The 27,744-nt window shown below is 34.9% G+C and overlaps 1 protein-coding gene across 1 annotated transcript; it reads right to left on the reverse strand.

Moving 5' to 3' along the window:
* Positions 1-183: 183 nt before the first annotated feature.
* LOC129944994 (zinc finger protein 91-like) lies at positions 184-27,689 on the reverse strand. Its single transcript, XM_056054652.1, has 16 exons — positions 27,371-27,689; positions 27,050-27,301; positions 26,712-26,968; positions 26,387-26,646; positions 25,572-26,304; positions 25,177-25,498; positions 25,030-25,108; positions 24,857-24,909; positions 18,688-18,963; positions 18,370-18,627; positions 18,057-18,298; positions 17,771-17,986; positions 17,406-17,701; positions 959-1,676; positions 567-891; positions 184-498 (listed from the first exon to the last, which is right to left on the reverse strand). Exons 1-16 carry the CDS (start codon positions 27,506-27,508, stop codon positions 409-411), a joined length of 4,515 nt encoding a protein of 1,504 aa, XP_055910627.1. The 5' UTR covers positions 27,509-27,689; the 3' UTR covers positions 184-408.
* Positions 27,690-27,744: the final 55 nt, after the last annotated feature.

Raw genomic sequence — 27,744 nt, forward strand, 5'->3', positions numbered from 1 at the left:
ACGAACCTTTTTTGTGTACTCCTTTTTTAAATAAAGTGAGAATGATTAGGAGATTTAATCTACTTATTTTGAACAAACGAACATTTAGATGTGATAAAAAACAACCTGGTTTAAAATCATTGTTGTATACGTGCTAGTGATAAAATTTATTTAAAAAAAGAAATAAAAATGACAATTTCAAAATTAAGTTTATAATTTCCTGTTTCTTTTTTATGGTTGTATTTTATTTGGAATTTTGTAACAAGATTTTTTCCTTGTTAAGTGTAAATATTTCTTTGTATTCATTAATATTAAACCTAACCCTTTTTTGTTTTCATTTTATTGTTTGTAAGAATTTGCTACATTAAGATATTATAGAGAATAAAATAAAACAAAACACGAAACACACCAAATGAACTTTGCTCAGATTTAATGAAGTGCCACACCACGAAATAGTAAATTTGTTGAAAGTCCCATTTGTAATTTTTCATCCGAATTATTTATAACTGAGGTCATCGTCTAGAATTACAAAAACAAACACATACGAATTAATTTAAGGAGTACTCAAGCCATTAATGTATTCTTACCTCTCCAATCGGCTCAGCAATAGGTATCTTAGCCACTCGACCTAGACGAGACTCATTTATAATCCCATGGGCATCTGCCTTGTGTTGGGTCAAATTGTATTTTTGTATGAATCCAGCTCCACATAATTCGCATCTAAATCGCTCTCCAGTGTGCCGTCGAATATGTGCTTTCAAATCATTACACTGTGCGAAGGCCTTTGGACAGTGCATGCACTGATAGGGTTTTTCGCCGGTATGAATTCGCATGTGTACAGAAAGTTTGTACGGTCGCGGGAAGCCTTTACCACAGACGTTACAAAAGTGTGTTTTCTCTCCCGTGTGACATCTACAAAAGATACAATGAAAATTTTAACAAAAACTCACAGCCAACAAAGTCTTTTATAAGTTCATACTTTTCATGTGCTTTTAAGTCAGTAGAACGTGGAAAGCCCTTATCGCAGTATTGGCATTTGTACGGGCGTTCACCATTGTGCCTTCGCATATGAATGATGAGATAATTCTTCCTTGGAAAACATAAACCACATTCTGAACACAGAAACGGTTTATCTTTGCTATGTGTCTTGCTGTGTTCCTTGAGGGCTTCATTAGTTTCAAACACAACGGAGCACAGTTTGCATTTCCAACATTTTTCCGTGTGCTTTAACAAATGCTTTTGTAGATAGGCTTTAGAACTGTATGACTTATTACAATATTCGCAAACTTCCCCTTTTACTGGAGCACTATTTGGATCGTTTGAATGGTGCATTTCTTTGTGACGTTTAAGGTGATCCGCACGACCATAACTCGCACCACAGTTATCACATTGGAATGGCTTAACGGGGTTATGTTTTGTCATGTGGTTTTTCAAATGATCAGCCCTATTAAATCGCATCTCACACATTGTGCAATGGAATGCCTTTTCTTGGGTATGTGATAGGAAGTGCCTTTTGACGTGATATGACGACTTAAAGGTTTTCTCACACAAATTACATCCGTATTTTCCATCTTCTATTCGATGGAAACAATCAAATGTTGATTGGCGTTTTTCTTGTTGCGGAGGTGGAGCAGTGTAAATATTGTCGGCGAAGTTAAATTCAGCTTTTTCTTGTTTTATTGTTACTTTTTTTATTACTGAAATTAAAATAAACCAAAATAATTCTGTTGATAAATTTATATAATAATTTCACAATAAATATATACAAATATATTTAACAAAGCTTTGGGCAAACCTAGGAAGATTATGATAATAAAGTAAATTACTCTATATGATTTCTATTTTTAAAATGTAGATCGTTTAAGAAATGGAAGACTTTCGAATAAGTAGTAAAGAAAGGATTTAATTCGGTATTTTTTTGATTTGTTTCAACAATGAGTTTTTTTATTATCTATACTTAGATGAGTTTTTACTCTCCGCTTAAAAATGTTCCTTAATGTTTTGTAAAGGAGGCTCACAAAATTGAAATAACATAATGTGTACGAGTATATTAACCTAACCTTTACACATTTTAATTGCTAAAATGATAACTTTAGTTATTAAATAATTTTAGAACACTGTTGTCCAGCAAAGTATGGTCTAACTATTTAATGTGTATGACTACCTACATATGAAAACATTCCCAAATTCCAAAAGTTTTTTTAAATATGCCATATTTAAGAACTAAAACACAATAGTTTAGAGTGTTTTTGCTGCATTTCACGCAGAAATGCAAGGAATTGTTTTGAAACGTAGCTTTTTTTCCAAAAATAAAATAAACGTCTCTTGTATATATTTCTATTTATGCTAAGAACGCTAAAAAATTCAAAAATCCAGAAAGTGAGAGAGGATCTGATATGAAGAAATGCCGGGCTTTTTTGACGAAGTTTTTCGAACTCTATTTTCGGGAGTCTATTACTATCGCTATCAGTCTTACTCGTATTTTGATCTTAAAGGAGTCAACAAAACTTAAATATTTTAGAGAGAAAAATTGTTGGTATTTTGAATTTAAGTAAATAGGTGCTTTTGAGTACCTACATAATTTCTCTATACAATTAAATGAAAACAAATTAAGGTAAACAAATAAGCTGGGAAGAAACGGTTGTGTAGCACTCACAAATTACACGTTTTAGAATCTTTTTTCACTTAAATCTCAAGAGTTTCAAAGCTTGTATATCAATAGATATGACCGGATTATTATGTTTTGCAATTAGCCATTAGTTTAACAAAAATGTCACTTTTGCTGTTGTTGGGACATTTATATTATTGAAATTCGTGTTTAAATATTAGTTCTAGAGCATCCAAAGCAAATTCACTTCAAAAGTAGATTATTCGATTTTTTAAGATCTTTTGTATTCAACAGAAAACCAATTTTGAAATAAATAAAATGCACTAGAACTTGCATATTTCTTCCAAAAAGTCTGTTTAAAAATATTTCTTATATTTTAAGATTTAAACATGTATCTGCAAAATAAGTTTTTCTCAAAATTTTAATGCTATTTTATTTTTCAAAAAATCTAGATTAACTTTTTTTTTCGAAAATCATTTTAAATGTTGTCTTACAAATATTTTTGGTAATCACGAAATAAAGAGCTTATAAATACATGTACATTTTACATTTAAATTTCGTCAAACAAAATTAAAAATTTTTTTAAATAAAAAATACATTTTTGTTCATAAAAAATCATGATCAAAAAGAGCTTGCTCAGAAAGTCAAGATTATTGAAATTGGTCCATTAGTTCTTGAGAAAATTTAAAAACAAAATGAAGGTTTTTGAGGGGTACCCTTCTGTAGCAATACCAAAATATGTTTTTCTTGTAGGGAGAAGCCAAATTAACCCATTAGTTCCCAAGGTTGAAAAAAAAACAAATTTTATACTTTCACTGCATTTTATTATATTAATATATACTTATATGTATAGGAAATTCAAATTTTCGTCTAAGTTCATATATATGTAAAAATTACATAATTTTATTATAAAGATTTAAATCAAAATAAAATTAATTATTGTTCTGTTAAGAACAAATTGTAACAGCTAAAAAGTAATTTGGTACAATAACATAGTAATAAAAAATATTTTTTGATATGTTTCGTCTGCGCAACTTTGGGGACAAATGGGTAAAGAACACAAAATTTAGAGAAAGTTTTAGAAAAATCACATGTTTTAACCAAAAAATTTGTATGGGGACTGGTGTTATTTCTCGTATTAATAAAATAAAAAAAAACGCCTTACGCTAATCGGCTGAACATCTTAATTTCAATCAACACAGTTGTTTGGACAGTAGGAGCCAGGAAAGACAGACAGACGGACGGAATCGGGGTACCCACTTTTTCGACTTCTCTACTGTCGTAATATTATATTTGATTAGAAGCTCTAGTTCGAAATTGTTTACTAATGCAAAACATACCATATAGTTCCTATATGTCGCAAGTAAAAATCACTTCAATGTTCACTATTCATGTGTGTCAACAAAATTTTATAATTAAATTGAAAGCTAGTTTAAAGAACTTAAAGGCAACTTAATATAAAATTTATGATCACTTATTCAAGCTTTCTTCTTCAGGACCTGAATATTTGCTCTTTTTCTTAGAAAAATTTTCATGAAAATAATTTAAGGCATTACTTAAGTTTTTTTTAATTCTAAATTGAGTGAAAACGTTGTTTTTGACAGCAAACCACTTTTCGGTAAATGTCGTTAAATTACTAATAAATCTATAGATGAAATCTTTACTTAGACAACTTAACTGTATAAGCTTTATATAGCTCATATGACCCCCCCTGGATCGTCAAATGGTAAAAAGTTGATCAATTTGTGCTGCGTTTTTGGAAAAGGCTGAATTTCCGATTCATATTATGTTCTTGGTCCAGTCCTCAGTTAAAAGTAGTACTTTTAGTAACAAAGTTTAAGGAAGTAAAATACAAATGTTGTTTTGATATACAAAAAATAAATAATTTATAATATAATGGGGGTCATATCCATTAACGCAATACGAATAATTTTAATTTGGAAGGGAATACCTACGACCGACATTGGATCCGCCCCCTCCCTAGATTTCCGACCTCAAAATCGGAAAATGAACATTTTCACATCTGCGTTCTGCAACTAAGCCTTTTTTTATTTTGTCACAGGGTCAATTTTTTTTGTTGAAATATTGCTTTGTTATTTTATATCAAGGATATTTTGTTTAAGATAGTTATTAAATCATAGCATATATGATAGCTAATCTAATTAATACATTGTTCCCAATCAGGCCAGTCACTTTTTTTAGTACATTGTAAGATATTTAAAAATTTCAGAATTTGACTGCCAGGTGACTGACGAGGTAAGGTATTGTAATGAAATTTAATACAAATTAGTAAAAATCTCTAAGGATTTAATAATGATCACTTAAAAAGACGAAATTTGAGATTATAATCAGGGGCCCTATTATGAACTTCGATTCTAATTTTGATTCTATTCAAAACTCATTTCTGATTCTACTTTCAAATCGTACTACGTATGAAAGTAAAATCAGTTGACGGTTATACCAACTTGTTCTCAAAAACTTGTACTTTCGAACGAGTATGGAGTTGTTTGACAGTTTTAAAAACAAAAAAAAAGAGGCTAAGATGCGACCCACACTGATAACTTCCCATCCCGTCTGTCGATTTGTCTTGCTTAAAAGTTTGTCTTTATGTACGCGTATCAATTTTTACAAAATTTGCGTACTATTTTTTGTAGATTTTATTTTTTACTGTCTGTTGGATTTTTACTTAATATCGAAAAAAATATTTTCTGTAAAATAAAATAAGTTTGAAGCCAATATTTTTAAGTAAATTTTTAATAACTTTTGTTAATTTTTTTCAGGTTTTTAATTTTTTGTACAAAAACTGTACATTCATCAAAATTTTACTGAATGTTGACAACAATATTTTTTGAAAGATAAAAGTAAATTAAAGCCAATATCTCAAAGTTTTGAAAAAATTTTTCCGTCGAAAATTAATTTTTACCAACTTTTATTATTTTTTTTAGGTTTTTATTTTTTGTAAAAAAAACTGTGAATTCGATTTTTCTCAACATTCTTCAGAATGTTGAAAACAATATTTCTTATAAGATAAAATAAGTTTGAAGCCTAAATTTCAAGTTTTTGAAAAAATATTTGAATCGATATTCAATTTTTAACAACTTTGAGTAATGTTTTTTTTAAGATTTTTATTTTTTATAAAAAAAACTGTCAATTCGATTTTTCTTAAAATTTTATCAGATGTCAAAAACATTATTCTTCGTTGCACAAAATTGTTTTAGAGATGAAATCATGTTTCAGTCGTAAAATTTTAGAGGTGACAAATTTTTTTTTCAGTTTTATTGATTTATAAAAAAACCGTTATATTGATTGTTTTCAAAAAATATACCTGTTTGGTATGACGTTACAATATATTATATTAAATTTAATTCAAGTCTCTAGCGTTTTTGGTTCGTAAGATATCTAGGGTTAACCAAAATGTTCACCTTTTTTCAAACTGCTATGGTAAAAAACCAGACACGCAATTTTCTTGAGAGCCCTTTCTGCATCTTTCTGCCTTATTATCTGTATAACAAAATTTAATTGAAATCAATATCTCTTCTGGTTCTTGAGCTATGGACGAGGAAAAAAACCGTCACGAACGTACGGACATACGGACACACTCACGCACAGACATCTTTCTAAAAAATCTTTTATTTCGACTCTAGGGACCTTGAAACGTCGAGAAATGTCAAAATTTTCAATTTGACAAATCGGACCCATTACAATAACTTCCTATGGGAAATTAAAAACATCACATTTTTGGACAAGAATAATTCTTACAAAAATGGACACCGTTGGAATTTGGTTCAATTTGCAAGGAAATGAAGAACTAGAACTATTCAATTCTCGTTGGTTCGAAAGTAGTCGAATGGATACATAGTACCAATTTTTCGAATTCGAGCAATTTCTTTGTGGAATCAAGTTACATAGACCCCAGAACTAATGTTTTTTTTTTGTAATTTCTAATGTCAACAAACTACATTTTAACAAATCAAAGTCTAATATGAATAAATAAAAATGCATTTTAGATTCACAAAAAAATAACGACTAACCATAGGGCTCACGTATTGACTGGCTTAGCACGTGCATAGACACCAAATATAACCCAAACTCTGGTACAGCTATGGTGGCCGTCAAATTGTGCGACTCGCAACTAACTTTATTACCAACATTAAAATTCAAAGTGGGATTTAACGTTGAGTCGGCGATATTTCGCTCGAATTTTAAATTTAAATAACACACAACGGACTGACGAATGAAACTGAACACAAAATTTCTTATTTTTTTTTAAATAAAGTGGAGAACACTTCATTATGTAAGTCGCAGTATCTATTAAACTATATATATCACAGATTGTATTAAATTGATAAGTTTTCTCAAATCAATGATAATGTTTAATGGAAAGTCACTTAATTGTTGGTTTTCCAGGTTGTGACATGCCAAAGGACTGACGTTTTTTTAATAACTTGCATTCAAAATGAAGAACTGAAATTGGCTGACTTAATAAACGTCTTTCCATTTTTTTTTAAATACATTTTTATCCCAATAAAATATAATAAGACTTTATATTGGTTGATGACATCGAGTTACCCAACTTTTGTTTAATCTCCAAAATATACAAATATTTAAGAATGTCCAAGTCAAAGATAACTTTAGTCTCGAGAACACCTGGAAACATAACTGATAAAGATTAGATCTGAAAACTTTACAAAGAATGTTTTAGATGCATTTTAAAAATTAAAAACCACTTGCTTAGTTAATTATTTGATTTTTATTTAATATCATTTGGCACGTCAAGTTAATTGAGTCTTATTTACATAACAATTTAAACAATAAATAAGAAAAATAAATTACAAACTAAATCATGTTTTATAAATAATTTATCAACAAAGTTATAAATACTTGTTTGTCAAAATTGACTTTAATTTCAAAGCTTTCCTGTTGAGCTTAAGGAATGGCTTTTGTATTTTTTAGCTCCTAGGAATAAACTCGTCATTGAAAACGTTACCATAATCACATTTCTTTGTTCGGTTTCAAAAAATGCAGATCGAAGTCATTATTGAAAATATGCCTGTATTGTCGTTCATTGGCGGTGATAATTTGAGTTTGATAATTTTCAGAAACCCAATTTTTATAAAGTCTATACATTTTTCGGATGTCAAGGTTTGCATCCAGATATTCTCGATTAGTATCGCTTTCGTAGTGATGGCAAAAAACTTTTGGAAATGCTGATATATGATGTCTGACACTAGAAACTAACTCTGGATCCAATCTACGTTTCTTGTTCTTTCTACGTTTTAAATCATGTTTTAAAATACTGCTTTTTCCTTGCTTCTGCAATGCTGTTCTTACCCATGCGTCATTTATGCCCAGGGTGTTTAGAAACATTGGCTTGCATACCATTATGTTTTTTCCATCGACTCGAAAATTATAAGTTCGACTTTCTTTCCTTCTCGATTCCCACTGTGTGGTTTGGCTTTTGACTGGCTGAGATAACACTTTCATCGCAAGATATTTCCACTTTTCTTTGTGAGAATCTATGTTCCAGAATTCATTGAAGAGTTCATATCTTTGTTGTTCAGTTAACTTTGATTTGCATTTCATTCTACATCTTTCCGAGCATCCCTCTTTGAGTTTCCGGGCTTTAATGAGATCTCCTTTCTTATTCACATACTCTTTGCCAGCTTGTCTTGCTCTTTTAGATAATGTTCTATGCCAAGTGTCGTGATTTTGTTTATTTTCCTCACTACATACAGGTATCGGGTTATTTTCTAAATCTTCCCCCACACTTGAGTCTGGTACTTCTTGTTTAAAATGTGTTGAATAATCTTCTTCATTTGAACACTGGAATTGGTCACGATAAACGAAATCTCCATCAGCAAGAAGATAGGACGGTTTAACCATATCTGAAAAATAGCAATAAAAATAGCAATGACGAACCTTTGACAAGATTAATAAACCTAAACTATAATACAAGAAGAAGACCTAAACATGTTTAATGCAAAACGTTATGCAAAGGACAAATTGACAACATAACTCTATGTTTTGTATTTTTAATAGCAATCGAAATATTAACTAATTAACAATTTAAAAAAATAAAAACCATTTTGGGAATTGAGCTCTATATTTTATACTAGATGTTACCCGCGGCTTTGCCCTTGTGGTAAAAGAAAATAAAAATAGCACATAGCGATAATTCAAAGGGCAAGTATACATGAGTTAATTGGCAAGCTTTCAAAAATCAAAAGAAACAAAAAAGGACCAAAAGTAACGCTGTCTATTGTCATAGTTTAGTATGCCCTTGAGCCTTATAAATTGTCATAGCGAAATAAGCTTTAATGGAGAATTGAAGCCTTTTAAATTGTTCACCCGCTTAAGATATTAGGTACTTATAAAGTCTTGCCCCATTTGTGTATCACGAAGTCTTGTACGGTTAAATAATCGAGGGGTATCTGAATTTCGCATAAGCATTACTGATACTCCTGATTTCAATTGCAACTTATCTCAGGGCATGCTGGACAGCTTAAGTGAGTTATGAAGCTGTATTGGTCATGAAGTGCTCTTTTCTCAGTCCTTTTATTTTCAAAACATCATCGTTTGTTCGTGTTAGAATCAATATTTGACAGAGGAATTGATCGTAATGTATGTTTTTTTTTGTAAATCAGGGTAAACACTTGCAATAAGCTCAGAATTGGCCTTTACTAAAAATAATGAAAATATTAAATATCTAAGTCATAAGTTTTACCCGCGGATATGCTCGAAAACGTTTTGAATCAGATATTAGAACGCGGTAACAAGTAGCTTAAACACTTTCCAGCCATGTAGGTAGTTACCCCGAATCGCTTGAAACCACAGAGCTAAACGTAGCATGTGGAGCAAGTCAATTCCGTTATAACCGGAGAAAATATTTTGTGGGCCATCAATACTTTTTCTCCATATAAATCCCCAGGCATGGATGGCATACTGCCAGTTATGCTTCAAAAGTTGCATGATGTGGCAGCTCCATGGCTGGAACAAATTTTCAAAGGATGTCTCCTTCTCAAACATGTGCCCATGTCGTGGAGACAGGTCAAAGTAGTTTTTATCCCGAAAGTGGGTAGGCGAGGTCACGAATCCGCGAAGGATTTCAGACCAATAAGCTTAACATCTTTTGTGCTTAAAACATTGGAGCGCATTCTTGATTACCATATTAGAGAAATCCTTGTTGGACGACCTCTCGAAAGCTCTGGGCATGCTTATCTTAAGGGCAAATCTACGGAGACTGCCCTCCATGAGATAGTGCGTACTGTAGAACAAACAATCCATTATAAAGAATTTACTCTTGCCACCTTCCTAGACATAGAACGTCCTTACAGAATCCATAGAAGAATCGCTCGTTAAGTTCGGTGTAGAAGACTTCATTCGAGAATGGATTATTTCCATGCTCAGTGGTAGGAAGATTCGAGCCTCTCTAGGCAATACAATCGCAACAAAACACGTAAGTAGGGGAACACCCCAGAGTGGTGTTCTTTCGCCTCTTCTATGGCTTCTGGTCATGGATACAATTCTCGTTAAATTAGAGAGATGTGGAGTGAAGACGGTAGCCTACGCGGATGATTTGGTTCTATTGGTGTCAGGAAAGTATACCTCTGTGATTAGTGAAATCACGGAGTCAGCTTTGAAGAAAGTTAGCAACTGGGCCACGAGTTGTGGACTAGGAGTTAACCAAAGTAAAACTGAACTGTTGCTCTTTACTACCAAAACTAAAGTACTGCCCTTCACGCTACCTCGACTCAACGGTCAAATTCTATCATTGTCTTCCAGTGCAAAATATTTGGGAGTTATACTCGACCCTAAACTAAACTGGAAACTAAATATTGAAGTACGGGTTAAGAAGGCCTGTGTTGCCTTCTACGCCTGCAGCAAAACTTTCGGCAAAAAGAGGGGACTTCAGTCGAAGATTATTTTATGGAAGTACACAGCCGTAGTACGCCCAATCTTAACATATGGTTCGATTGTGTGGTGGCCTGCTCTTAGCAAAGGCTATAATATTAATAAGCTAAAGAAGGTTCAGAGAACAGCTTGCGTGGGCACCACAGGGGCCATGCGTACTTGGCCAACGGACGCCTTAAACGTTATTTTTCTTCTACCAATCGACCTTTTTATTAAATACATAGTTTCCTGCAGCGATATTAGGCTGAAGGAATCAAATAGCTGGTTGTCAAAACCTTATGGTCACAGCAACACTTGATTCCCTTAGATATTATCTCGGTAGACACTGACTACTGCACTCCTTCTTTGAACCTTAGTAAGGGTTTTAAGGTTATTTTCCCATCGAGAGAAAATTGGGAGGATGACATCGTGTCGATAGGTTTCGACACAACCATCTTTACTGACGGCTTAAAGATGGAGTGCGGAGTTGGTTCTCGGATCTTTTCTGAGTCCCTAAATTTAGCCAAATCCTTTAGGCTTCCTGACTTTGCTAGCGTTTTTCAGGCTGAACTGCTGGCAATAAGGGAGGCATGTAAGATACTTAAACAAAACCCAAACCAAAACCGAAATGTGGCTATCTTTACAGACAATCAGGCAGCTGTCAAAGCTATTAACCCGGCCATATCCTCATCTAAATTGGTCCAGCAATGTCGCAATGAGCGTGCGAACCTGAATATTAACCTCGGTGTCACCCTGATCTGGGTTCCGGGCCATAGTGGTATCATGGGAAATGAACGGGCTGACGAGCTAGCCAGGCAAGGATCGGCCCTTCATAGCTCACTTGCGGAAATGGTTAACATTCCTCTTGGTGCTATAAAGGGTAAAATCTTTTCTATCTACCAAACTGAATCAAACCGTAGGTGGAGCAATTTACCCAACTGCATTATATCTAGGAAGATATGGCCCACCTATAACATAACCCGTACAAACGATCTTCTATATATGGCGTTCATACAGAGAAGTTGGGTATCTCTTACAAAACCTTTTGCCGTAGCTGTAGTGACCAAAGAGAAAGTAAAACTATAATCCATTTCCTCTGCAAATGTCCTGCTTTGGCAAACACTAGAATGAAATACTTTGGAAAAGCATTCTTTCAAGAACTTGATGAGCTATCTGAGACAAAGATTAAAGACCTAATTTTTTTTCTCAATGCGACTCTAACATAATCGCTATGAAGCTTCTCTATCAATCTATCCTTTTCAATCAAAGGTCAAACGAGTTTTTGGGTATCAAAACGGCGCACTACAGCACTAATTGGATCTCAGGCTAGGTTGCCTTGAGATCGCCATTTCTACATACCTGCACACGAATGCGACGTGAAGGACTTGCAAACATACAGACAAACAGACTTTTCCATTTATATTAGAGCATTATCTATAAAAATAGTTTTCCCTTCTTAAAAATAAAAAGAAATTTTGGGAAAAAAAACCTTTATTGGCTTCAGTGGATTACAAAAGCGAGTATCAAACGATAACAGACATTTTACTAGAAATTTGAAAGCTACAATGGCATTTGTTCCACCGCCAAGTTGACATATATATTGAACAAACCATGCCCTTGTCACTGGGCAGGTTCAGACAACATAAGAGACTTCATTTTCAGTGAACTTCATTCTTTGACCGTGAATTTTGACCAAGGCAACTAGTTACTTTTTCAGTGTCATGTGTCATGAACTTCAAATTGAGAACTTTACTTCACAAATCTCTACTTTAAGTTCATAGTAGAAAAACTACCAAAAGCAATATTATCTAATAAACACTCCTCAGCCAAGCCTTAAGTCTATCATGACTTTTATTTTATATCAGAAAGAAATATTACTCATTTCTATTCAAATTTGACAAGGAACTATTTTACACAAAACATTAAATGAAGCCGTGACAAAAATAAATAAATCATGGAGTTATAAAGTTTAGCTTTCAGTTAAATAAAAAGACATGATCAATTGTCATTTTGACAGAAGTAGACTTGACGTAATAGTTAGGGATTGATTGGAAGGAAAATTTTTGACAGCTGGCTAATCAGATTTGAGAAACTTGCCTTACTTTCACGTCCCATATGTCGCCTGAACCTGCCTACTTACAATGTAACTAATGTAAGGAAATAAGGACTCACAGTTTTTATGCCAAATCCGAGGGTATAATACCTAAGACGTCTGGTATGACAATCGTACCATCATACCATGGGTACTAAATTCATCAATTAGTTCTTTTTATATGTAATACATAAATGTAGACACTTGAAATTTTTAGGAATTTGCTATGAATTAGTATCTAATCGTTTAACAATGTTTTCCAATTCCTGTGCGAAACAAATCATCTCAAAAAATATTTAGAATAAATTATATTACATAAGATAGTTTTATACATACACACATAGTTTGTCAGATAAATAAGATGTTTAACACCTAAAAGCCACACTAGTGAAAAGACTTCATCCAAGATCACCTGCTTCAGATTTGTTTATTAAAGTTGCTTGTACACCAGATTCTTGTATACTTGGTGAGTTGTTTGGCACTCTAAAACAATTTTATTTTAGAAAAACTATTTTTTATAAATTTGTATGTTATCTTCAAATGATTACGGTGTAACAAAAAAAAATCTTACGATCTTCAAAAAATAAAATCATTAAAGGTGACGGAAAAGTGATCATTAAAATGTTTCAAATCATTTATTTAGGATTTTATCTTTCGTTTTAAAAAATCAATAAATAAAAACGCAATTAAAATGTTTTTTATTTCAAATAAAATAGATTGAATCGTTTTGATGATTACGTTCAACTTTGGTGAGTATTTAATTTTTATTTTCTCTGTTAATATTTAAAACGTTTATTATTAATTTTTTTCCTGGCGGTTTCTTATTTGTTAAAAACGTTTGTATTATTTTTTTAAAGAGATTAAGTACATTTTACTGCGATAGATATTCATACTTTACAATACACAGCTTTTATTTAAAGATAACCAATTCTAAATTTATGAAATGAAAACTTACCTTTAAAATTCAGCATCAGCATTTTTTTAGCATCACTTAAAAAACACACACACACAATTCAAAAATAAAACAAACTGAAACGTAGAACTTTTTTTACGTTTACTAACAACATTTAAATAGTTTAAGAACTAATTTTGAAATAGTTTAAAAAAAAAACAACAGAATGGCTGCCCTCAATCTCAGACAGATAGGGTATCCGGATACCTTTTTGTTAGTGTTTTACGTGTAAAATAACAGCTGAGATGTCAAAAAAGGAATTCAAAGGTATCCAAGAATTTCTGGGATATGTAGGTATCAGACAGAACAGCTGATTCAACACATGGTTGAATTTCAAGAAACTTGAAAATTGTTATCAGCTTTTTGCATTTTTGGTAAACAAAAAGATACAAAATGTTAGTTGAAGTTGTATTTGAGGATGTTCTGTACATAATAGACGATGAAGAAGCTATTTGCTCCCGAATTTTAGAAGGTAATTAAGATCTATTTTTTTAAACTTCGAAATTGACTTATTTTGTTCTCGTTTTGTTTGTTACGCACCTATCATATCATCATCGTCCTACGAATCAGTTGAATTAACCATAAAATGTTTTAGCTTACAACAATTTTGACTTCGAAGCTTAAATGTTTCTCTGCTTTTTGTGAAAAGCTTGAAAGTTGTTTTTATTTTTTGAGAGCTATCTCAATACAGCTATCCAACTCGTTCAAGGTATCTAAGAATCCTACCACCTATTCAAGATACCCTATCCAACATGAGATTGAACGCAGTCAATAAAACCGTAAATTAAATTACAACTGTCAACCATACCCCTCTATGCGAGTAATGTCAGGGTTGGTTGGAGGGGACCTAGAGTTCTTGAATGGGAATAGTTATTTCGAGAAGCAGTTTTTAAGCCATGAATTACTCTTGCAGGATTTGTCGATTCCTAGCAAAAATCAGTGATATTCAAATGGTAGACATGTGCATTCAAGAGGACACAAGCGTCCACAGGTTTTTCTCAAAACCCACCTCTGTCTACCAACTCCTATTCTCACCTCCCCACGGTAAACATCGGGTGCCTAGTACCTCAACTGGAGATTGGGTTCCAACCCCAGTGGAAATTTGTTGGGGGCAGCAAACGAGAGAGGGGGGGAGAGGTGTTTCCACTAAGGCACCTCTCCTTATCCAGGCGGCAGCGGACGAATTCTCGAGATGGAATCAACGGTGGCGTCTACAGTTCCAGTAAGGTTGAACTACTTAGTGAACACCTTATAGGGCTTCTTCGACATATTCGGAGCCCAGGCCTGTAAGGACCAGTTTATCCGGCTCCCCTTCCTTGGAGTTATACTAAGGATCTGGCCCTCCAGGTTGGGGGTTGTGCCGTCGGGGTGACTTCCTGGCCACGTAAAAAATACCTTAAGTTCCGAAGCACCAACAAGCCTCGGATACGGACGGATTCACTGTTGACAACCCACGCAAATGAAATAAGGACAACGAACTTCGGATATGTACGTGGAATGTTAGGTCCCTTAACAGACCACGTGCAGCCCAACAATTAGCGGAAGCCCTAAACTGCTACAAGGCAGATATTACAGCCATCCAAAAAGTGCGATGGGATGGACGTAGCCACTAGCTTTGTGAATGCGACCAATGATGAAAACTAATGATAGCCAAGTGCACACTGGTTTTTTGACGTTTCACAATCAGCTGCTCGGTAAGGACACAATAATTCAAAATGAAATGAATCTTTCGGTATTTAAATACAAATATAAATCAATAATATTATATCTTCTATTTTGTTTTATTGAATTTAAGAAGAAAACAAAAAAAAAAGTTCTGGAAACACATAATAGTATGAACCGAAGGTTGCAAGAACGAAAGTGGAAACATCATAGTGGAACCGCAGTCAATGCTGAGGATATGGAAGGACCACTTCTGCAGACTGTATAACGGCGACGACGAACTGAATGCTGCTGTCAGGCAGGATGATCCATTCAACATAGACGACGAAAGCCAACAATCCCGTCCTCCCGACTTAGACGAAGTAAAGATTGCCATATCTAAGCTGAAGTCTAATTAAGCCGCTGCCGCTGGAGCGGAGGGCTTGAATGCCGAGCTTTTTAAAGCAGCTGGAGATAAGTTGGTTAGGCATGTACCAACTTATCAGTAAGATATGGTCGGAAGAAAGCATGCCCGATGAATGGAACCTCAGTCTAATTAACATCGCATATAAAATCTTCTCTGCCGTAATATGTGAACGTTTAAAGCCCATCGTCAACAACGTGATAGGTCCTTATTAGTGTGGTTTTAGAACAGGAAAGTCCACAGTCGATCAAATATTCACATTACGGCAGATACTGGAAAAAACGCAAGAACACCAAATCAACATCCACCATCGATTTCAAGGCCGCATATGACAGCCTCTACAGGGACGAGCTCGTCCGTTTGTGCAGGACGACCATGGAGAATTCATGCTGTTCCATAAAGGTTGGAAACAACTTAACAGAACCTTTCGATGTCAAAAAAGGTTTTAGACAAGGTGATGCGCTGTCATGTGATTTTTTAAACATCGTGCTTGAAAGAACAGTGCAGAGCTCACAAGTCAACACTAGAGGCACTATCTTTCAAAAGTCTGTCCAATTACTGGCATAATCGGAAGAACTCAGCGTGATGTCAATGGGGCTTCTGTGAGTATTGAGGCAGAGGCGGCAAAAATGGGTTTAACGGTTAATGAGGGCAAAACAAAGTACATGCTGTCGTCAAGAAAGGACATACAACACCGACGTCTTTGTCAAAACTTCACCATCGACTGATGTAACTTTTAGGTAGCCAAGGACTTCGTCTACCTAGGCTCCGCTGTAAACGCAGAAAACAACACCAGCGCTGAGATCAAAGGCAGAATAACTCTTGCCAACCGCTGTTTCTTTGGACTAAGAAAGCAATTGAGTGGTAAAGTCCTCTCTCGAGGGACCAAAGTGTTGCTATATAAGGCATGTCCTGCTATACGGTGCAGAAGCATGGACTATGACAAAAGCGGATGAAAGCACCTTATGTCGTTTGGAGAGAAAAGTTATTCGTGTGATCTACGGTCCCGTATGCATCGAAGGGGAGTGGATGACAAGATTGAACGACGAGCTGTACGGGCTGTACAGCGACGTAGACTTAGCCAGAAGGGTAAAAGTCCAACGACTAAGATGGCTGGGTCACGTAAAGCGCATGGAAACCAATGTTCCGGCCCGGTCTTCGAATCCACACCCACAGGACAGCGAAGTAGAGGAAGACCGCTTGGGTGAGGCCCTAGTTCACACAGGACTGTAGCGCCACTTTATGTAAGTAAGTAAGTAAGTAAGTAAGTATGAAAATTGATCTTTTTTTTAAATGAATTAAAAGAATGGGGATAATTTTGCGTCTAGTGACCACAATTGAGAAAACTTATTTCAAGCACATTTTCTTTGATTTTGGTCACAGAATTGTAAGCTATGGGGTTTAAACAATAAACAAAAGACAAGTCCTATTGTTTAGGACTCTTACATTGATACCTTATCATTTTTACATTTTTTATTTATGGACATTAGGTAGACCAGATCTCATATATATGTATATATATAGTTGGCCATTCTCCAAATTAGTTTTCCTTTTAATTCGAAGCAATTCTTGCGTGTCTAAGGGCTGGAACGAAACTTAAATACCTTAAATATAACTAAATATATATGTTAGGCGAGAGCTTATGTAGAGGAAGAAGTAATACAAATATTTAAGTTTCGTTTCAGCAATGGGAATGGATTTCAATTTGAAAAAGTAAACCTTACTTAAATTTTTCCAAAACTTTCCATTTAGATAGAGTTTTAGAATAAACAAATAAATGGAAAGTAGAAAATTGACTACAGATACAAAAAAAAATTACCTTCATCCTGTGTAGGTTCCGTTAATTCTGTTTCACATTTAATAAAACTATTCGCCGCTACAAATTCAGTATTCTTAATAGCTCCTTCGTCTTCTGTGTCCAAACCGTCATCATTGTCACCGTCATTATCGCCGTCATCATCATCATCGTCATCGTCGTCGTCTTCTTCATCGTCATTATCACCACCACCGCCTTCATTATCAAAATCATTTGATATCTCTCCATCATCCTCATTTGTGTAGTTTCTAAATGCTTCAGGTTCGGCGAGCAACTCCATCTCAGATTCGAATGTATTCCTAGTTTTTTTTTAAAGATAAACACAATTAGCAAATTTAACAAAATTAAAAATAATCTCAAGTGAATACATTTCATTATTTTGTTCCTGCTTCAGGATATGAGCAGGGTCCAGCTGATGAATTGTTTGCATGTGCCGATTAAGACGGTTTTTACTTGAGAAATGTTTGTAGCACACGAGACATTCGATATATGGTTTAAGCTCCCCTTTAACTACACCCTCTTCGTTGCATTCTCCCTCTTCGAATATTTGGCTTGAAGGATCTCCTTCTGTTTCCGCTGCACCTCTGAAATACAAAACAAAGACAAAAACATCAGTAAACTTCTCGAGATTGCAGTGTGCAACAATTCCCATACGCTTCTATCCCATAGCCCATTTCTGAAGTTGCAATCTTGTGGACATTTCTTATGTGACGTGTGACGTGATCCCGGCGTGTAAACATTTTATTGCAAACATAACATTGATTAGAGGAGTTGTGGTAGCCGATTTCTGGATGTGCCGCACTTATGTGACTTTTTAGGCCTGCCAAACGATTGAATGATTTATTACATATTCGACACATATTGGCCGACCCTTTGTGTGCAATGGCTCGATGTTCCTAGAGTAGAATTATAATTATTATTAAAGGATGTTTCCTGCCTTATTCTCGATCTCGATGATAATAATTACCCGCAACCGTTCGTATTTAATAAATTTCTGATCACACTTTTCACACGGGTACAAAGTTGAGTCTATGGTTTGGGTACTTTTTTCCTCAGTGGGTATGGGTTTTATGTCAGCAACTGCTTGGTATTTATTGATTGAATCCAAGTATGTTATAAGTTTGCGATGAGCTTGTTCAAAGTCCTTCTTAAACGAATAAGCACTTTCCACACGTTCCATGCATTCATAGCAAATAAGATGTGGAAACTCATCATGCCGGTGGACCTGAAATAGTTATTTTATTTCCAATTAGTAAAAGAATACTTTTTATAAAACAAAACTTACCTTGTAAATGGTTAATTCTGAAATCATGTCGCAGATACTGACCCCACCGATTTTCTTTGGTTCTTCGAACAACAATACAGAATCCAAATTGGTTTTAAGACAAACCCTGCACATTTTTTCAATATCGAACTCCATGGTTCTGTGGTTTTGATTTATTTTGAGAGAAGGATTTATTATTTTATAGTAAATAAAATGTTCCTGAGAAAGTTTACATTTCTGTATGTACAAACTATAAATTACGAATGCGTTGGAAATATTTTTTTTTTGTGAAGGCAGCTGCTGTCAAACAACACTGAAGTAACGCAGACGTAACGTGACGTTGTGAGACTTCATTTATGATACAGACTTAAGGCTACTATACCATAAGTGAGAGAATAATGGGTGTTTCAGAATGCAAACCATCACATGAGTTAAATTGACAAAGTGAGAATTTGTTGAAGTTATATATTTGTTTTTATATTTGGTGGCGTATAAAAAGAGGACAGGAAAGACTTTGAAACCAGTGGAAATCAATTTTGGGGGCGACTTTCCATTACCGCAGCACGAATTTCCTTCTGATTTTTTTGTACAGTTAGGTAGGGGTGTCAATAGAACATGTTTTAAATATTAGGGCGAGGAAACAACTTTAAGTCATAAAAAAAAATATTTTCTTTTTCGGACTTAACCCTACTTTTTTTGTATTGCATTTTATGAGCCAAAAACAAGTTTTTTTTAATTGATAGCACGGCGTACTAACAGCTAGGTATGTAAGGGAGGGCATGCTGCCCCCCTGCAACCCCCCTGCTTGGGGTCACTATAGGATTTGGGGTGGGTGCGAGTTTGGGTATATCCAAAGTACTTTTCCATTTGAGCACTAAAATAAAAGAAATTACCAAGAAAAAAAAACAAGTATGGCAACACTGAACAAAAAACAGGAAAGAAATGTCAAAATCAACCATTTTTGAGTGTTTTGTATGGAAAAAAGTGAACTTTAAAAATTAATTAAAAATAGAAATAAATGTTTCCTCGCTCTAAAATTGCTATAGTTATTATTTATTTGCACATATCTATCGAATAAAAAAACCGCGAGTCGAAATTCGTGCTGAGGTAATGGAAAGTTGAGCCGAATTTTGACACTTTTAAACGATTTTAAATTTTGAATTTGTATCGATCCATAAACTACCCTTTTAATTACAAAAAAAAACGTACTGTATGCAGAGAATGTTTGCTTTTATTTTTAGATAAATTAATTTAATTTAATTAATTTAAAGGATAATAGTCTTTGTCTTTAGGGATACAAATCAGTGTTATAGTGAATAATCCATACCATGTATATCATAAGCCTCAATGCGTTTTTCAATAATACTATAAACAATTTTTTTTCATACCAGATGTCTTGGGTTCAATCCCTATCGGTGCCACCTAAAAGTTTTTTTTTCACGCGTACTGGCTATTGGGAGGAATTGACAAATCCTTTAAAAGTGAATCTTCGTCATAAAGGTTGCAAGTCCTTTCAATTCTTAAAAAGACTCACAAACAGGAAATGTGGAGAGTTGTAAGTCACTAGACCATAGTTCTCAATGGACTGTTGCACCACCCAATTTATTTATTATAGTAGCCAATTTTCAGCCGATAACCGCGATAGTCAATAGACAATTTTCAGTTGCTAATTTTGGGCAGGTTCAAACAACACTAGGGACTTCATTTGAATTAATTTAGACCAAGGCAATAAGTTAATTTCTCAGATGTCAATAATTTACAATTTTGAACGTTACTTCACAAACATTTACCTTCAGTTGATGTTGCAACGCAACATGAAACACAATCCCAAACAAAAAATCATCATTGTCAAAGATGCAAATCACCGACGGCATTAAATAAATACAAACACCGTCGGCTAATTCAAAATACCTGCAGAAAATTTTATGATCTCATAACTAGAGATGACACTCAAACGATCATCGATCATAGTTGTTTATTTGTGGGAGTTCAATACGCCCACTATGCGATGTTTTATATTGTGTGTAGCATTGCCAACTTCACGATGGTTCCACTTTTAACGGACAAATCACTAGCGCAAAGAGGGCTATGCGGAAAAATTGTGTAACATTTACATTTAATACTCACAGTCAATGCTGTCGTTCTTGCTACTATAGTAGTATTTTACTATTTTTAGATTCAACTGCTACTCTACCCACGGACAAAAACTACTCCCCAAAATAAAACGGAAAAGAAATTTGTATCGTTTGAAGGCGATGACGAAGATGAGAGGTGCGGTGAGAGTTAAAAAAAACTTTAGTAGATGAACCACTATGTGTCAACGAACTATAGCTGGATCGCAAGAACTATCAGCTGGTGGATTAAGATCTACGTACGAGCATAATGGTCTTGATGTTTATAGCTTATTTTGTTTGGATAAGAAGAAAACTAGGTTTTGTTATGCAAGTAAAAATGCATATTATTCATTCCCAAAATCAAAATTGTAAACTAAAGTTCGCAAAAATAAAAAGACAAGTCATATTATGGAATTAATAAATTTTGCATTTTCTCTGTAGTTTGAAAGGAAAGTAACACTGTTACTTCTGCATCTGTGATTTTTTTTCTTAGACGACTTTTGTGATTTACCGCCGGCAACTTAAAGATTTGACTCCGCATCAACTGGACTGCGGAGAATACATTCCACTTTGTCAAAGGTTAAGCTAACTGTCCTTGCAGCAAACCGTTGATCGTGCAAAAATACTAAAAACATGTCAAAACACTAAATGAAATTGTTGAGAAAATATATAAATTACATAGTAATAAAGTTCAGCTTTGAATTTAATTATAAGCTGTCATTTTAACATAGTATTATTGTAGAACTGTTTTTTCACGTTCGCCACAGTCTCCAGATGGCTTTAGAAGTTTTGTATACAAGAATTAAGCAAAAAAAGAACAATAGCTAATGTGGTCGAAATCACTAGGTGCCACCCCATAGAAACCCACTATGAGATTGACTTCATAGCTGGGGAGATTTTTCTTTCGTAACTCTCCAATCAACTTTCTAAAAAAATTGCCTTAAATAAAAGGCAATTTTCTGGCAACTGGCCAATCAAATTCTAGAAACTCTCCTTTCCCTTATGTCGTCTGAATCTGCCCATTGACTTAAATTAGATAGGTAGATTTGCATAATTCGGATTCAAAAACAGCATCTAAAGTGGTCAAATCGAAACAAGCATTAGAAACACTCACAGGTACTAACAATTTTAATTTGTAATTCATATAAACTTAGGTTTTCGTCTGTATAAAACCCCTGTCCACAATTATTGAACATGAACCGACTGAGAATACCGCTCAAGGATATTTGAAAAATTCCTTTTTCAATGGGCAGGTTCAGCCAACATAAGGGACTTAATTTGCAGTCATTCTTTGAACGTAAATTTTGATAAAAGGCAACTAGTTAGTTTTTCAAGCAAACAAAATGATTGTCTTGAAAACAATACTCAGGTAAGTCACGATTTGTATTTTGTATTGTAAAGAAATATTAATTATTGCTTTTCGAAACTGACGAGGATACCTTTTACAGAAAGCATTAAAAAAAAGTTGTGCAGAAAATAATTAAATCATTAATTATAAGGTAATTTTTTGGCAGCTGACCAATCAAATACTAGAAACTTGCCTAACTTTTAAGTCCCTTATGTTGTCTGAACCTGCTCAATACTATATGACAAATAATGAGGAATGTTTCAACCATATCTGATTTTGTGTGAACTAGGGCCTCACCCAACAAACTTCTCCATCTAGCTTACTAGCTAGGTCCCTAGCTAGATGTCTCCAGTTTCCCGCTCCAAGTTGGGTGAGGTCACCTTCCACTTGTGCGCGCCACCTGATCAGCGGTCTTCCTCTACTAGGCTGTCCTGTGGGTATGCATGCACTCTACGTGACCCAGCTATCTTAATCGTTTGATCTAGCTAAGTCTACGTCGCTGCCCGTACAGCCCGTACAGTTCGTCGTTATATCTTCTCCTCCATCCTCCATCTATGCGTACGGGACCGAAAATCACCCGAAGAATTTTTCTCTCGAAGCATCCTAAGACGCTCTCATCTTTTTTTGACAGGGTCCAGGCCTCGGCGCCATAAATGAGTACCGGGATGATGAGTGTCTTATAGATGGTGATTTTAGATGCTCGAGAGAGGACTTTAGCAGCGATTTGCAAGAGTTATTCTTTGTTTGATTTCAGCGCTGGTGTCGTTGTCTGTACTAACAGCGGTGCCTAGCTAGACGAAGTCCTTAACTACCTCAAAGTTATAGCTGTCCATGGTGACGTTTTGTCCAAGACGTCGTCGTTCAGTGTCCCTCATTGACCACTAAACCCATCTTCATCGCTTCCACCGCAATGTTTAAAAACGCTCCACTGACATCACTCTTTGATCTTCCAATTATGTCAATATCATCTGCGTATCCGAGTAATTGGATGGACCTTTGGAAGATTGTGCCTCTAGTTTTGACGGTTGAGTTTTGCACAATTCTTTCGAGAGCCATGTTGAAGAAGTCGCATGACAGTGCATCGCCTTGTCTAAAACCTTTTTTTGACATCAAATGCATCGGTAAGATCTTTTCCGACCTTGATAGAGCAGCGTGCATTCTCCATCGTCATTCTGCACAAACGGATAAGTTTGACAGTGATGCCAAAACTAGACATTGCTCGATAGAGCTCTTCCCTATAGATGCTGTCATACGCGGCTTTAAAATCGATAAAGAGATGGTGGGTATCGATTTGAAGCTCCTGCACGTCGTCTGTTAAGGGACCTAACATTCCACGTATATGTCAGAAGTTCGTTGTCCTTGGGCCCTACTATGTAACTCGATTCTACAATGAAATTCCTCGAAATCGAAAAAATGGTACTATGTATCTGTTTGGCTACTTTCGAACCAACGAGAATCGAATAGTTCTAGTAGTGCCAACTATATTCTTATGAACTTTCGAATAAACGAGGAACTACGTAACTCGAAAGTAGAATTCAAAACAAGGCAAAATCGAAAATAATCACTCTACATCAAATGTGTTTGCGAGCGATGTTTTTTTTATCAAAGTGTAAGTAAAATGTTGAATATGAGTTTCATCTACCACCCAATTACACCCGGAATTCGTAATTTTTACCAAAATAGCGTTTATACTTTCGTTTCTCTTCCTCATTCATTTCAAAATTCATCATCAGCGTGCACGTGACTCTTTCGATTGAAGTCAAAACTTCGGCAAGTATTTTTGACATGGTTTGCTGTGCAATTCCAGCGTTCTTGTCACCACCGATTTATTTTTTAAATATTCTACCGTATATATGTTTGTATGTATGTATGATATATACAAAATTTTTCTCACTCAGCTCCATTATCTTGGAAATATCTCTTATTCTTCTGCGTTTAATTTGCTCGTACCATTCTTCATTTCCTTGCAAATTGAACCAAATTACAACGGTGTAAATTTTTGTTATAGGTATTCTTGTCCAAAAATTTGAAGTTTTATTATTGTTTTTTTATTATTTTGTTTTTAAAACTGTCAAACAACTCGATACTCGTTCGAAAGTAGAACATTTTTTGAAAAAAAGTTGGTATAACTGGCATCCGATTCTACTTTAATACGTAGTACGATTTGAAAGTAGAATCGGAAATGAGTTTCGAATAGAATCAAAAGTAGAATCGAGTTACATAGTAAGGCCCCTTAATTCGTTTGCGTGGGTTGTCAACAGTGAATCCGAGGCTTGTTGGTGCTTCGCAACTAAAGGTATTTTTTACGTGGCCAGGAAGTCACCCCGACGGCACAACCCCCAACCTGGACGGCCAGATCCTTTGTAGAACTCCAAGAAAAGGGAGCCGGATAAACCGCTGCTTACAGGCCTGGGCTCCGAATATGTCGAAGAAGGTGTTTACTAAGTAGTTCAACCGTACTGGAACTGTAGACACCACCGTTGATTCCATCTCGAGAATTCGTTCGCTGCCGCCTGGATAAGGAGAGGTGCCTTAGTGGAAACACTTCTCCCCCCTCTCTCGTTTGCTGCCCCCAACAACTTTCCACTCGGGTTGGAACCCAATCTCCAGTTGAGGTACTAGGCACCCGATGTTCACCGCGGGGAGGTGAGAGTAGGAGTTGATAGACAGAGGTGGGTTTTGAGAAAAACCTGTGGACGCTTGTGTCCTCTTTAATGCACATGCCTACCATTTGAACATCGTCACTGTCTAAACATTTACTGATGAATAAAACCAAAACTCCTAAAACTATTTATATATTTAGTTAAATTAATATACCAAATTTTAGAGTTATATTTCGATATTGCATATTGCTCTAACCTATGGACTTTTCTACAAACGGCAGGCTTTACAAAATGTTACCAGAATGTGGTTCTCTCTTAATTAAACTCGTGGTATCATCAATAGCCTTACTCGTGTCGTCAATAGCTTCAGATATAATCTTTAAAGCAAAATACAATTTTAATTCAATATATTTAAATGCACAATTGTTAAATTTATAATTACCTCCGATATTGTTTTATTTGGTTTTACTTTAGAAACTCGACCTTTCCTTGCCTCGTTCTCCAGCCCATGAACAGAGATTTTATGTTGAGTCAAAAGGTACCCCTGTACAAATCCAACCTCGCATATATGACACTTATACCTCTCACCAGTGTGCCGCCTTATGTGTGCTTTCAAGTCGTTGCCCTGGGCAAAATTTTTTGGACAGTGGACACACTGATATGGTCTTTCACCAGTATGCACTCGCATGTGAACCACTAAGTTATAAGATCGTTGGAATCCTTTGCCACAAATCGTGCACAAGTGTGTTTTCTCCCCGGTGTGATATCTGCAAGAAGAAGAACGAAAAAAGCTATGTAGCTTTCTATAATTTGGATTAATATTTTAATTTTTCTTATTACTTAACATGAACATTTAAATCGGTTTTCCTGGGGAAGCCCTTGCCGCAATATTTACATGTGAATGGCTTTTCTCCGGTGTGCCTACGCATATGGATCAGCAAGTAGTCATTTCTAACGAAACGCAAGCCACATTCCGAACACAAAAATGGTTTCTCCTTGCCATGCGATTTATTGTGTTGCTTTAAAGCTTCTTTCGACTCAAAGCCCGTTGGACATATTTTGCATTTAAACGACTTATTCGTATGCATATTCATGTGTTTTTGCAGGTATGCTTTTGTGCTAAATGTCTTATTACAAACTTTACAATGTTCTGGTTTGTCAATATTTTGGGGCAGGTTCTGCATGTTATGTTTCATTTCTTTGTGTTTCCTTACCATGCCGGCTCTAAAATACGATCGGTCGCAAATTTCACATTTAAAAGCTTTAGTAGGGTCATGTTTGTTCATATGACTTTTAAGATGATCTTTTCGGCTAAATCGCTTACTACAAATATTACATATGAATTTTTTTTTTAGATCATGAGAAAGAAAATGACGTTTGAGATGACCGCGTCGAGTAAATGTTTTACTACACTTGGAACATTTAAATGGCTTTGCTAGGACTTGATGATTTTTAACACTTAATGAATAACTTTCTTTGTTATCAGTTTTTAGTTCTTCCGTTTTCGGGGCGCAGTATGTTTTCTCAGGCAAAGTATCATCGAGTTCTTCTTTTATTGAAAGGGTCTCTGGGTCTTTTTAAATTAATACAAATAGAGAACAGTTTGGTGCTTAAATTTTGAGTGCAACAAATAAAAAGAAAACAAAAGAAGATACCTTTAGTCTTAGTATTGAATATATCTCGCAAACCAGCCAGCGGCTTGTCATCCTCGTCACTACTAATTGGATTTTCTGCTGTACCAATGCTTCCATTGTCTTCGTCTTCGTCATCGTCATCATCATCATCTTTATTAACTTCATAGTCTTCAGAATCTTTGTTAGATACAATTTCGGAATTATCGTCTACCTTTGTAAGATTTTCATAATCCGCTTCAGTTTCAAGAAGCATTTCCAGATCATTAGCATCACATTCTATACTAAAGTAAATTACTGGAATTAGGCGAATGCGATTCAATACCGAACCCAATAGAATGACACATACTTCTCATTTGGTATACTATCTTCATCTCCAGGCGTTATTTGTATACTTTCCAATTTGTGTATCTTGGCCATATGTCGGTTGACATGCTCTTTCCGAGTGAATCTTCTATTGCAGATAAGACATTCGTGGGGATGAAAGTGTTGTACTTCCGGATGATGCACTGCTATATGATTTTTGAGGTCTCCGATTCGGTTGAATTTTCTGGAACAGAATCTACAAATGTTTTCAGATCCTTTGTGCGATTCCGTACGGTGGTCCTAACAAAAAACAATATTTTAGGAAAAGATTTTGGCTCAATTGCTGAACTTTTAGGAAATAGGTTAAACCAAAAAGTATACCCTTAGGGATTGGTAGGAAATGAATTTAGCATCGCATTTCTCACATGGGAATAATGTCGAGTCGTCCGTTTGGACACCCTTATTATTCTGTACATCGCCAGAATTGTCATCTACGATTTTGTTATTTGATTCTAAATAAGTAAGAAGTTTACGATGAGATCGTTCAAATAGAGTCTTGAGTTCGTATGCACTACGAACTTTTTGCATGCATTCTGAGCAAATTTGATGGGGAAAATCATCATGTCGACGGATCTAAAGTTTAAAACATATTTTCTTTTTGAATATTGTATACATTTTAGAGCAACAATTGTGATTATTTACTGCATATATTGTCATTTCTGAGATCATATTGGACAAGCAAACTCCGTCGATTGCATTTTGTTCGTCAAAGAGCAAAAATAAATCGAGGTTTGTTTGGAGGCACACTCTACACATCTTATCGATATCGTAGTCTAGCATTTTATTAGATTTTGTGTCCTATTTAGTTAAGGTGAAAGTTTTTAATTAATTTTTAACATAGTTTTTGAGTTAAATCAAATGATGATATTGTTTTTTCTACTAGGCTTTGTAAGTAGTTTTTATTTTGGTTTTTGATTACTTCTTGCTGACACCTGACACAAAAAAGCCACAACACAACACAAACAAATGTCAAAAAATGGGGTGTTCCACGAGTAGTTGTGTATAGTTTTGACGTT

The sequence above is a fragment of the Eupeodes corollae genome, chromosome 2, assembly GCF_945859685.1.
Source record: "Eupeodes corollae chromosome 2, idEupCoro1.1, whole genome shotgun sequence".
NCBI classification, from domain to species: domain Eukaryota; kingdom Metazoa; phylum Arthropoda; class Insecta; order Diptera; family Syrphidae; genus Eupeodes; species Eupeodes corollae.

What these genes read in the sequence shown, in the direction of transcription:
- LOC129944994 (XM_056054652.1), bottom strand. Translation starts at nt 27,508, where the DNA reads ATGCTAGACTACGATATCGATAAGATGTGTAGAGTGTGCCTCCAAACA. An exon ending in TAAGAGAGAACCACATTCTG is followed by an intron (nt 24,910 to 25,029) that starts GTAACATTTTGT and finishes AAATAGTTTTAG; the next exon opens with GAGTTTTGGTTTTATTCATC. An exon ending in TTAAATACGAACGGTTGCGG is followed by an intron (nt 18,299 to 18,369) that starts GTAATTATTATC and finishes ATTCTACTCTAG; the next exon opens with GAACATCGAGCCATTGCACA.